Source organism: Heteronotia binoei, chromosome 17 (genome assembly GCF_032191835.1).
Source record: "Heteronotia binoei isolate CCM8104 ecotype False Entrance Well chromosome 17, APGP_CSIRO_Hbin_v1, whole genome shotgun sequence".
NCBI classification, from domain to species: Eukaryota; Metazoa; Chordata; class Lepidosauria; order Squamata; family Gekkonidae; genus Heteronotia; species Heteronotia binoei.
This window is the reverse complement of record NC_083239.1, coordinates 52,205,405-52,218,045: the sequence shown is the minus strand read 5'-3', so window position 1 is coordinate 52,218,045 and position 12,641 is coordinate 52,205,405. Positions and strand designations below refer to the sequence as shown.

General features: G+C 53.5%; 1 protein-coding gene across 1 annotated transcript in view; it reads left to right on the top strand.

Annotated features, from left to right (window-relative positions):
• The first annotated feature begins 419 nt into the window (after positions 1–419).
• The window catches only part of LOC132586182 (striatin-4-like), a 43,220-nt gene continuing 30,998 nt past the window's right edge, over positions 420–12,641 (top strand). The window contains exons 1-2 of the mRNA XM_060258165.1: positions 420–695; positions 12,047–12,150. Coding sequence (XP_060114148.1) covers positions 420–695; positions 12,047–12,150 — 380 coding nt within the window. The remainder of the gene's footprint in view (positions 696–12,046; positions 12,151–12,641) is intronic.

Sequence of the window (12,641 nt, the reverse complement as noted above, 5' to 3'; positions counted from 1 at the left end):
TGGCACTCAAACACCTGCCATTTCTTCTGTGTGGCTCTTACCTTAAGCAAGTTTGGCCGCCCCTGCTCTTTAGGAGCCTCTATAGGCGGGGGCGGTTAGCTGCAGAGGCGGGGCCGCCCCAGCGCCTCGCTAGGCCCCGTCGCCATGGAGACCGCCGGGCTCGCGCTCTCCGAACCCTCCGCGCGGGAGAGGGAGGGGCGGCGCCGCGCCCGTCGCCACGGCAACCCCCGCCTGCCGCCCAATCCCGCCGCGGCGGGGGCCCCTCCCTCACCTCGCGTCGCCACGGCAACCCCGCCTCCTGCCCTCCACGGCTAGGCCCCGCTCGCCGCCGCCCGACTAGGCCGCACTTCCGGGCCGGCTCCTTATTTGGCAGGAAGTTCCCCTCGGCCGCCCCTTCTCCGCCCGCCGTCCCCTTCGCGATGTGGCAGCAGCAGCAGCAGCAGCCTCCGCCGCCGCCTCCGCCGCTGCTCTCCGGGTCGCTGATGGAGGCCGAGCGGGCGGTGGTGGTGGCGGCGCGGGCCGGGCAGGCCTCGGCCCCGGGGGAGCAGCCGCCTCAGCCCCCGCAGCAGCCGCAGCAGCCGCCCCCGGGCCGCGGGGAGCTCAGCCTGCCGGGCATCCTGCACTTCATCCAGCACGAGTGGGCCCGCTTCGAGGCCGAGAAGAGCCGCTGGGAGGCCGAGAAGGCCGAGCTCCAGGTGGGGAGGGGGGGAGGGAAGGAGGGGGGTCCTCTTCCGCCTCCCGCCGCCATCTTGGCAGGGAAACGGTGGGGTTGCCAATCCCCAGGTGGGGGCGGGGGATCCCCTGGTTTGGAGGCCCGCCCCCCGCTTCAGGGTCATCAGAACGAGGGGGAATGGCTGCTGGGAGCTCCATGATTCTCTATAGAGGCTGATTCCCGTAATGCAGAATTCGTCTATTGGGGTATTGGGGGGGCGGGGCTGGTTTTTTTAGGTGGAAGCGTCAAATTTTCAGCATAGCACCCGAAGCCTCTCCTCAAAGCGCCCTCCAAGTTTCAAAATGATTGAACCAGGGGGTCCAATGCTATGAGCCCCCAAAGAAGGTGCCCCTATCCTTCATTATTTCCAGTGGAACGAAGGCATGTAAAAGGTGTGCGGTCCCTTTAAGTGTGATGGCCAGAAATTCCTTTTGGGGTTCAATGGTGCTTGTCACAACCTTGCTTCTGGCTCCACCCCCAAGGTCTCCTGGCTCCACCCCCAAAGTCCCTAGATATTTCTTGAATTGGACTTGGCAACCTTACCCCGGGAAGGGGGTGCTCTCTTCTTCCCCCTCCTGTCGCCATCTTGGCAGGGAAATGATGGGGGTTGCCAATCCCCAGATGGGGGCAGGGGATCCCCCGGTTTGGAGGCCCTCCTCCCGCTTCAGGGTCATCAGAAAGCGGGGGGGGGGGGGGGAAATGTCTGCTGGGCAGTCCATTATTTCCTATGGAGACCGATTCCCGTAGGGTTTAATCCAGAATTGATTGGGGGGGCTGTTTTTTGAGGTAGAAGCACCAAATTTGTGGCATAGCATCCAGGACCTCTCCCCAGAATGCCCTCCAAATTTCAAAACGATTGGACCAGGGGGTCCAATTCTGTGAGCCCCCAAAGAAGGTGCCGCTATCCTTCATTACTGCCAGTGGAGGAAAGGCATTTAAGAGGTGTGTGGTCCCTTTAAATGTGATGTTCAGAATTCCCTTTGGAGTTCAGTTATGCTTATCACACCCTTGCTCCTGGCTCCACCCCCAAAATCCCCAGATATTTCCTGAATTGCACCTGGCAACCTTACCCCCCATTCCAATTCCCACCACCATGGAGGGTGAGGCTGAGTGGGGCACCCCCTTTACTCTCCAGGCAGGCAGGTCTCGTTTATTTGGGGGGGGCGTGCTCGCTGGGCTCCAGGTGGCGTCTGGAGATCTCCCATCATTATGAATGACCTCCAGACTGCAGAGGTCAGTTCCCCTGAAGAAAAATGGAGGGGAGGGGGGCTCGATGACGTTGTACCACCCAAACCTGCCCTCTCAAGGCTCTAACGCCAAATCTCCAGGAATTTCCCAAAGCTCTGTTGGCAACCTTAGCTGTGGCCTTCCCCAAATAAAGGCTGTTGTGTTTTTCCCCATAAATTGGGGAGGGGGGGGGCTCTTCCACTTACTTGCAGGCATTGTTCCCTCTAAGCTGCAGAATCTTGTGAGCAAAAATTCTACTTTGTGAGCTACTGGCATGAAAGTTGTGAGTTACTGCATCGATGAGTCTGCTCTGGGGCCGTATTTCCTGAGCTAAGACAAAAATCTGTGAGCGGGAGGCTAAAAATCTGTGAGCTAGCTCACGCTAACTCAGCTTAAGAGGGAACACTGCTGACAGATTAGGTGAGCAATGTCTCTCCATTCCCCTATCCTCTGTGTGGCTAGTTCCTTTCTCTTCCAAATATATAGGCACACATGCACACTGGCAGAGGTGGTGTGGTTTCTGGCTCCTTTTCCCAAGGAGCTCGGGCAACAGGGTTCTCTCCTCTTATTGTTCTGTCTTCACAACAACCTGATGAGGAAGGCCAGGCTGGAGAAGGGCGTTCCCCCAAGGGGACCCTGTGAACTTGGTGGCAGAGTGGAAACCTGAACCTGCGTCTGATTCTTCATCTGACCCTTAGTGCTTTTTTTTCTTTTCTTTAAAAGAGTCTCTGGAACTCTGAAGAGGGAAATGACGGCGAAATACAGGTGCCCCTTATGAACTTTTAAGCATTTTTTGAGATGCTTGTTTCCACAAAGAGGTTCAACTCTGTCCCACCGCCTTCCTCCAGAGGGGAAAAAACCCTGCTGCCCCTTAACTTCTTTACCATAGGGCTGTTGAAGGTGGCACAGTCTTTCCCATACTCATTCCACATGTCTAACCTGACACAATTTTATTCTGTAGCGTGGGCTCCTGGAGGAAGAGGTAAAGTGTAATTTTTCTCATACCCGTTTCACGGGCAGAAATGGGCACCCTCTTATAACCCCTCCCATTCTCAATGTAAAAATTTCTGCCCCAACTCATCCTCTGCTGAGATAATTATCGCTTTGGGGTGCTGTTTCTAGGTTGGATAATAATTTTTAAAACCCTGCCCGCCTCTTAAGGAGCTCAGGACAATGTATATTAGTTCTCTGTCCCTGTTTTATCCTTACAACAACCCTATAAGGCAGGGCTGGCCAAACTTGCTTAACACAAGAGCCACAGAGAATAAACATCAGATGTTTGAGAGCCGCAAGGCAGGGAGGAAGGCAGGCAGGCAGGGAAATAGACGGGAGAGGACGAGGTAGAAAGCAAGCAACTTTCATTTTAAATGTATTCTCCAAGCTGGCCGATGGGGCGGTGGGGGTTTTGAGAGGCACACAGTATATGTGAAAGAGCCACAGTAAGTGAGACTGAAAAAGGCAGACCGGCCCAAGATGACAAGTGTCCAGGTTCATTTGGCCTCTTGGCCCTCTTTAGCTTGGCTTATTTGAGGATGAGATGAAGACTGAAGAACAGTGTATGACCCCCCCTCCTCCACTGATCCTTAGAAGAAGGATGGGCTAAAAATGTTTAGATAAATACCTAGATAGTGCTCAGTCCCAACCGTCGTTTCGCAAGGGAGAGAAGGAACCAGAAACACAGGGTGGAAATCTTTCATCACGCATGCAGAATCGCTGTCTCTCCATAGAATCGGAGAGGCGTGCTTGCTTGCTTTATTTATGTACTTGCACCTTCCCTTTCTCTGAGGAGTCTTAGCAGTGCCGGATCGCAAGGAGAGTTGTGTAACCGTTGAATAAGATGTTCCTTCAGTTCCAAGCTGCCGTTTCCCCCCCGCAGTCCTCTCAGCAGGCCGAGCCTTTCATTCACCTCCCAAGAAGGCTTCCCAAAACAGCGGTCTCTTGCATGCCCTACGAAAGTCAGCTGGTCATGGTGTCCTCCACCGATTGGCCAATGGCTGGGGCTGATTAGAGTTGTAGGCAAAAAACATCTGGAGAGCTACCATTGGCCACCCCTGCCCTAGGGGGAAGGAAGAGAGGCTTGGCTCAGTAGCTCTGTTGTGTAATTGAGAGAGCCTGGCAAACCAAGCTCTGTCTCCCCCCCCCCTCCTCCCCAAGGGAGGAGCCTCAGCCAATGGAGAAAATGGAGGTTTTGCTCTGTCGCTCCTGTGCAACTGAGCAAGCCTGGCAAAGCAAGCTGTGATGCTGAAGGAAGCAAGAGAGAGGGAGAAGGAAGCAGATGACAGCTAGTTGCTCGGGGGGCCTAATTCAGCTCCCGGGCCACATGTTTGACACCCTTGCTCTAGAAAACAAGAAATTTCAGCGAGAACCTGCTTCCAAACAAGTCTTTGCATAACTGACAGCCCGTAGGCAGCATTTGGAGGCGTGCAGGGAAAACAGCATTTCCACTTCCCATGGACATGGAGTGGAGGGGGGTGGGTGGGTGGATTTTGCCACCACCTGTCCAGTAGCAAACGGGGGCAGGCTGTCAAGTGTTGGGGAAACCAATGTTCGCTCCTAGGAACTGAGAGCTGAGATGGCGCGGGATCATGTGTTTCAGTGCTTAGGGGGGAAAAGACGGCGAGGGATGAAAAATAGAGGTAGGAAACCGACGACCGCTGCTGAGAGAGCTGGGTTGAAAGAGGAATTTCTGCTTTATTGGCCTTTGTGTATTCATTCCACTTTCACTTCTGGCGAGCTGGTTCCTGTGCGATTTCGAAATCCCACTCGGCCAGGGTAGGACAGAAGCAATGAGCAAACACCCAGTGGGAAACGGCGCTCTCTCTCTCGGAGCATTTTTGGCTGTCTTGAAAACTGCCCTGTATCTGCAACCAAAACCGTGTGGGAGGGTGGAAAGGGAATGAAGTTTCTCTCTCTGACCTAGGGGGTCACCTGGTGGAACCAACAGGTGGTTGCACTTTGGCAGAGTGCCGTGTCTTGACAGCCATGGCCAGGTACAGGTAAATAGCTTTAGAGGTAAAAGTAGTCCCCTGTGCAAACACCAGTTGTTTCCGACTGGGGTGATGTCGCATCACGACGTTTTCACGGCAGACTTTTTTACGGGTGGTTTGCCATTGCCTTCCCCGGTCATCTACATTCTCTCTCCCCCGCCCTCCCAGCAAGCTGGGGACTCATTTGACCAACCTCGGAAGGATGGAAGGCTGAGTCAACCTGGAGCCGGCTACCTGAACCCAGCTTCTGCTGGGATTGAACTCAGGTCGTGAGAAGAGCTTGGACTGCATTACTGCAGCTTTACCACTCTGCGCCATGATGCTCCGTAGCCTAAATGGTTTTAAAACAAATGAGTCTGAGGAGGGAGAGGTCTAGGTTAGAATCATAAGAGTTGGATGGGGCCTCCAGGGTCATCTAGTCCAACCCTCTGCCCAATGCAGGAAACTCACAAATACCGCCCCCTAAATTCACAGAATCCGCATTGCTGTCAGAATGCCATCTAGCTTCTTTAAAAAGCTCCAAGGAAGGAGAGCCCACCACCTCCCGAGGAAGCCTGTTCCACTGAGGAGCTGCTCTTTCAGGAAGTTCTTCCTAATGTTGAGCCAGAAACTCTTATGATTTAATTAGGTTGCTAGCAGTGATTAGCTGAGACTTGAACTTCCATATACAAAAGCAGTATACCTTTGATTTCTTTATCAATTCGAGTGGCTGTTGCCATCTTGAGTTTCCTTGGAGAGTTCGCGTCACAGGTCCCCATACAGACAAGGTCTGAAATTAACCAAAATACATTAAGATGTTAAAGGACTCCTTTATCCTCCTGTAAATGCTCTTGTTGAGGGTGAAAGAGGAAAGCACAAAAGTAGGCTTGAAACTCAACATCGTAAAAACTAAGATCATGGCCTCCGGCCCCATCACACCTTGGCAGATAGAAAGGCAAGCCATGGAAGTAGGACAGACTTCACATTTCTGGGATCCAAGATCACTGCAGATGGTGACTGTAGCCATGAAATTAAAAGACACTTGTTCCTTTGGAGGACAGCTATGGCGAATCTGGGCAAAGCGATGGTTTTCCCAGTAGTAATGTATGGCTGTGAGAGCTGGACCATAAGGAAAGCCAAGCGCAGAAGAATAGATGCTTTCGAGCTGTGGTGCTGGAGAAGACTCTTGAGAGTCCCTTGGACTGCAAGAAGATCCAATCAATCAGTCCTAAGGGAAATCAACCCAGACTGTTCCCTGGAAGGTCAGATGCTGAAGCTGAAGCTCCAATACTTTGGCCACCAAATGAGAAGGGAGCACTCCTTGGAGAAGACCCTGATGCTGGGAAAGAGAGAAGGCAAAAGAGGAGATGGCTGGACAGCGTTACTGATGTAACAAACACGAATTTGAGCAGACTTCGGAGGATGGTGGAAGACAGGAGGGCCTGGCGTGACTTTGTTCATGGGGTCGCAAAGAGTTGGACCGACTGTGCGACTGAGCAACAAGGAAATGTGCAGCATCATGCGGCCCCTTGACCCCTGGCAGTGTTAACTACATCGGGTCAGGAAGACTGGAAGCAGGAAATCGTTTTGATGGGAGTCGGAAGCTGGCTTTTTTGGACCAATTTCTCTTGTCCCACCGTTGCCTGCAGTCGCGCAGATTTTGAAGCACTGCAAAAACCCGCTTGCCCAAGGAGAAAGTGGGATGTGTGAAGCACGCCACAAAAAATCCACAAAAAGCAGCATCGGCATGGAAAATGTTAAAAATAATCTCACTTTCAAGCTGCCTCCGGTACTCTGAGGAAAAAAAAACCAGTCCTATTTTTGTATCATTTGTCTGTGAAGAAATGAGGGAAAAAGATTAACGGGGGGGGGGGGGGCGGGGAGCAGGAGACTTGCTAAAAAGGATATTGGGGGACTTCAGGCAGTGGAGGTGGCTGGTGGGGGGGGTATTTTACAGCTAGAAGATGTTTGTTTCTGGGCCTGGATTGAGAGGAGGGGGACACCTGAGAATGGTTTATAAAATTATGCATGGGGTGGAGAGAACTGTGGCTCAGTGGGAGAGCATCTGCTTGGGAAGCAGAAGGCCCCAGGTTCAATCCCCGGCATCTCCACCTCAAAAGGGTCCAGGCAAGTAGGCGTGAAAAACCTCAGCTTGAGACCCTGGAGAGCCGCTGCCGGTCTGAGTAGACAAGACTGCCTTTGATGGACCGGGGGGTCTGATTCAGTAGAAGGCAGCTTCATACGCTCAATCGATAAAGAAAACCTCTCCCCAAAATACTGCATTTTGGGGGCACGATAAGAATAGATTCAGGACAGACGAAAGGAAATACTTTACACGAGTGATTTAAGTGCTGACTTTGCTGCCAAAAGATGTAGCGATGACCACAGAGACAGACAGCTTTAAAAGAGGATCAGACAGATTCATGGAGGAGAGGTCTCTCAGTGGCTCTTAGCCATGGTAACTGAAGAAGAAGACTGCAGATTTATACCCCGCCTTTCTCTCCGAATCAGAGACTCAGAGCGGCTTACAATCTCCTATATCAGGGGTGGCCAACGGTAGCTCTCCAGATGGTTTTTGCCTACAGTTCCCATCAACCCCAGCCGTTGGCCATGCTGGCTGGGGCTGCTGGGAGTTGTAGGCAATAAAACATCTGGAGAGCTACCGTTGGCCGCCCCTGTCCTATATCTTCCCCCCCCCCCACAACAGACACCCTGTGAGGTGGGTGGAGCTGAGAGAGCTCTCCTAGAAGCTGCCCTTTCAAGGACAACTCCTGCCATAGTTGTGACTGACCCAAAGCCATTCTAGCAGTTGCAAGTGGAGGAGGGGGGAATCAAACCCGGTTGTCCCAGATAAAGAGTCTGTGCAGTTAACCACTACAACAAACTGGCTCTCCTCCATGTGCAGAGGCACTGATCCTCTGAATCCCAGAGCCAGGGAACAACATCAAGGGAAGGCCTCAGCCTCTCTGCCCTGTTGCTGACCGTCCAGAGGAACTGGTTGGCCACTGTGTGAGACAGGAGGCTGGACTAGATGGACCCTGAGAAAAACATCAGAAGAGCCCTGCTGGATCAGACCAGTGAGGGTCCCTCTAGTCTAGCATCCTGTCTCACACAGTGGCTCTGCTTACATAACAAAGGCACGCTTTCTGCTACGGTGTTATAGAACTGTATTTTCGGGGAACTTGGCGACTCTGTCCTGGCCCCTCTCAGTCTGAAGTTGGGGCCTGTTTTGAAAGAGCTGATTCCCAGCCGTATCTGCACAGTTAACTCTCAGCGATGGCATGGATGCTGCCGAAGATCTGCTTGTGGGGTTTCTTTTAAAATGCTTTTGTTTTCTATCACCGCATAGTGAAGAGCCTGCCCCCTCTTTCGGCCAGTGGGGCACAGCTCCTCACCCGTTTAATGAAGGTTTTTATTCCACTCGGGGAGGGACAGTGGCTCAGTGGTAGAGCACCTGCTTGGTAAGCAGAAGGTCCCAGGTTCAATCCCTGGCATCTCCAAAAAAGGGTCCAGGCAAAGAGGTGTGAAAAAACCTCAGCTTGAGACCCTGGAGAGCCGCTGCCAGTCTGAGAAGACAATACTGACTTTGATGGACCAAGGGTCTGATTCAGTATAAGGCAGCTTCATATGTTCATGTTCACTCCTGCCTCCCCCCCCTCCCTCGGTCCACGCTGGCTGTGTCTCCCCGCTTGTCCATTTTCCATGCCTCTTTGCAGGAAGCAGACGTGTTTGTAGGCGCTATGGGAGGCTGTTCTCCCAGCCAGACTTCCTTTTGCTCTGTGACGGTCAGAGGTCCTGAAGGAAGCGCCTTACCCGGATAGCCCGGCTGAGCCCGATCTCGGAAGCTAAGCGGGGTCGGCTCTGGCCGGTACTTGGATGGGAGACCTCCTTGAAATACCAGCAGTCGGGAGGACAAAGGCCGGCTTTATGCAGCCACCTCTGAATATCCTCCTAGGCCCCCAGTAAGGGTCAGTCATCAGAGGTCACCGTGACTTCCGGGTGCAGACACCCACAAAACACACACACACAGAACCAGGGCCAGTTCACCCACGAGGCAAACTAGGAGGTGGTCTAGGGCAGTGGTCCGCAGCCTTTTTTGCCCCAGGGCCGGCAGGGTGGGGGCACCCAATTCGACCTCCCCCCGCCCCCCATGCAGCACCTCCCCCCCATTTTACTCCCCCCTCCTTCCCCACCCCTGCGCAGCCTTGGCGCCTCTTAAAGGTGCAACTTCACTCCTGCGTTGTTCTACTGCTTCAGGCCAACACGGCTGCCCACCTAGATCGATCCTCCTCCCCTGTTTCCTCCTCTCTCTTTTGCCCCCCCCCCGTCCCCGCTCAGCCTCGCAGCCTCCTGCCGCCCATTTTCACCGTTTAAGGCCAAGGGAGCTCCTCCCAGGCCAACCCCCCCTCCCCCGGAAGGAGGCCAGGGCAGCTTCCCAGGCTGCTGTGGCAGTTTTCCCAGCCGATCAGCTGATCGGCGGGGGGAGGTCGGCCTGGGAGGCGCTTCACCACCCCTTCCCCGGCCTTGAAAGGGTGACATCTTGGGGGGGCGAGGCTGCGGGGGGGCGGTGAGGCTGTGCGGCCCATTGCAAACAGGGTGCGTCCCGGTCCCTGGCCCGGGAATTGGGGCCCCATGGTCTAGGGCGCCAGGAGGCGGTGACGAATTGGGCTCCCGCCTCTCCTGGTGTCCAAGCAACCGCCTAAATTTGCCTCTCTCCCCCTCCCCCCACTGCTGCCGCCAGCCCCCTCCCTTCCATTGTGCTCCGCCCGCCCCACTCCCACCCCGAGGAGTGTGCCGCGGTGAGGCTGGGCCAGGAGTGGGGAACAGTGGCTCTCCAGATGTTTTTTTTGCCTACAACTCCCATCAGCCCCAGCCAGCATGGCCAACGGCTGGGGCTGATGGGAGTTGTAGGCGGAAAACATTATTATTATTAATATTATTATTATTAAATTTTATTTATATCCCGCCCTCCCTGCCTAGGCAGGCTCAGGGCGGCTAACAACATCCAATAAAACGTTATACAGTATACAATAATTAAAACAACATTAAAATATACATAGTTAAATACATATCTTAAGACTAATCCAGCTTATATAATTTATAACTTAACAGCAGCAGAGATGTTCCAGGCGCTATTTATCCATTTACATATTTATATATAATGGCAATAATCACTATAAAGTTACTTTGTTGGATCATCCATTCGGCCATCCTTCGTCAGCAGTCTAGGAAGGCCTGCCTAAAGAGGATGGTCTTGCAGGCCCTGCAGAATTGATCTAAGCTCCGCAGGGCCCGCACCTCCTCCGGGAGCTGATTCCACAGGCACGGGGCTGCCACGGAAAAGGCCCGTGCCCGAGTGCTCTGTAATTTCGCCTCCCTTGGCCCAGGGACAGACATCTGGAGAGCCCCTGTTCCTCACCCCTGGGCTGGGCCCTACCGGTTTCGAGACTGAACGTTTTTTTTGAAGAAAGAGCCGGAGAAGGCTTCGCTCCCCCCTCACGTCCGGTCCCGGAAAGGACGGGGGAGACGCCTCCCCCTGCTCTCTCTCCAAAAAGCGTTTAGATGCCGGCTGCCTCAGAACCGGTAGGGCCCAGCCTCGTCGTGGTGCGCTCCTCTAATCGATGGGAGGGGGGCTCAACGGATCGCGGCCGTGGAGGGAGGGGGGGAGACTGCAAGGGGGGCCTGCTTGGGGCACCGTGCACCCTGGGGCCGGCACTGCACAGAACATCCTGAAGAAGTGTGTATGCAGACGGAAGCTTATGCCCCGAATAAAGCTGTGTTGGTCTTCAAGGTGCCATTGGACTCCGGCTTTTTTTCTGTCGCTTCAGACCAACACGGCGACCCGCCTGAATCCTGATGTCGTAGCTTTGAAACTAGTTGAGTGCTGGGCCGTATTCCCTCTAAGCTGAGAGCCAGTGTTGGTGTAGTGGTGAAGCGTGCGGCCTCTTATCTGGGGGAACCGGGTTTGATTCCCCCACTCCTCCACTTGAAGGTGCTGGAATGGCCTTGGGTCAGCCAGAGCTCTCGCAGAGGTTGTCCTTGGAAGGGCAGCTTCTGGAAGAGCTCTCTTTGCCCCATCTGCCTCACAGGGTGTCTGTTGTGGGGGAGGAAGGTAAAGGAGATTGTGAGCTGCTCTGAGGCTCTGTCCTTGAAAGGGCAGCTTCTGGGAGAGCTCTCTCAGCCTCACCCACCTCACAGGGTGTCTGTTGTGGGGGAGGAAGGGAAAGGAGATTGTGAGCTGCTCTGAGACTCTGTCCTTGAAAAAGCAGCTTCTGGGAGAGCTCTCTCAGCCCCACCTGCCTCACAGGGTGTCTGTTGTGGGGGAGGAAGGGAACGGAGATTGTACACTGCTCTGAGCCTCTGTCCTTGAAATGGCAGCTTCTGGGAGAGCTCTCTCAGCCCCACCTTCCTCACAGGGTGTCTGTTGTGTGAGAGGAAGGGAAAGGAGATTGTAAGCCGCTCTGAGATTCAGAGTACAGGGTGAGGTATAAATCCAGTATCTTCCTCTAAAGGGAGATTCAGTTTGGTATCGTGGTGAAGTGTGCGGACACTTATCTGGGAGAACCGGGTTTGATTCCCCACTTGCACCTGCTGGAATGGCCTTGGGTCAGCCATAACTCTTGCATGAGTTGTCTTTGAAAGGGCAGCTGCTGTGAGAGCCCTCTCGGCCCCACCCACCTCACAGGGTGTCTGTTGTGGTGGGGGGAGAAGATAAAGGAGATTGTGAGCCGTTCTGTGTCTCTGATTCAGAGAGAAGGGCGGGGTATAAATCTACAATTCTTCTTGTGAGCAAAAATACTACTTTGCAAGCTACTGGCATTCAAGCTGTGAGCTACTGCATAAATTAGTGTGCTCTGGGGTCATCCTTCCTGAGCTAAGACAAAAATCTGTGAGCTAGCTCACGCTAACTCGGTTTAGAGGGAACACTGGTAGTGGGTACTCTCAGGTAGCAGAGAGTCGGTTTTCATTTTGTGACACATGACTGGAAGTGTTTGACGTGGACGTAACGGAAACAGATTCCAGCTCCCCAAAGCCGGTTCTTGTTTTCTGCCGCAGTCTGGCTTTCCGTGTGGCTGAGAGCTGCACATGTCTATCTCGTCATCATCCCGTGTCCCTAACCTTTGGGTCTTGTCCTCTCCAGGCTCAGGTGGCGTTTCTCCAGGGGGAGAGGAAGGGCCAAGAAAACCTCAAGACAGATCTTGTACGGAGGATAAAGATGCTGGAATATGCCTTGAAGCAGGAAAGGTGAGTGGTGTTCCAGGTGTGGGGGGTCAGTGTCTTGGACTTCATCTTTGGAAGCAGAACTATGTGGCGCTTTGAGATCTTCATGGCTGTCGCTGGATTGTTAGGGCAGGGGCCAAAGGGACTGTGGTAGAGGGGGTGCCTCTCTACTCCCGTCTCATTTCTGAGGGCTATCTGCCCATGGTCATGTCCAGCACTCCCTTTAAGCTGTGGAGTCTTAAAAGCAAAAATTCCACTTTGTGAGCTTTTGGGCATTAACGCTATTGCATAATTTGACCATTTTCCCTGAGCTGCGACAAAAAAATGTGAGTTAGAGGCTAAAAAATTCCGACCTAGCTCACACTAACTCGGCTTACTCAGCTGAGCTAACTCAGCTGAGTTAGTGTGAGCTAGCTCACAGGTTTTTTTAGCATCTCACATTTTTGTCATAGCTCAGGAAGGACGACCCCAGAGCAAGCTAATTGATGCAGCAGCTCACAAAGTAGACTTTTTGC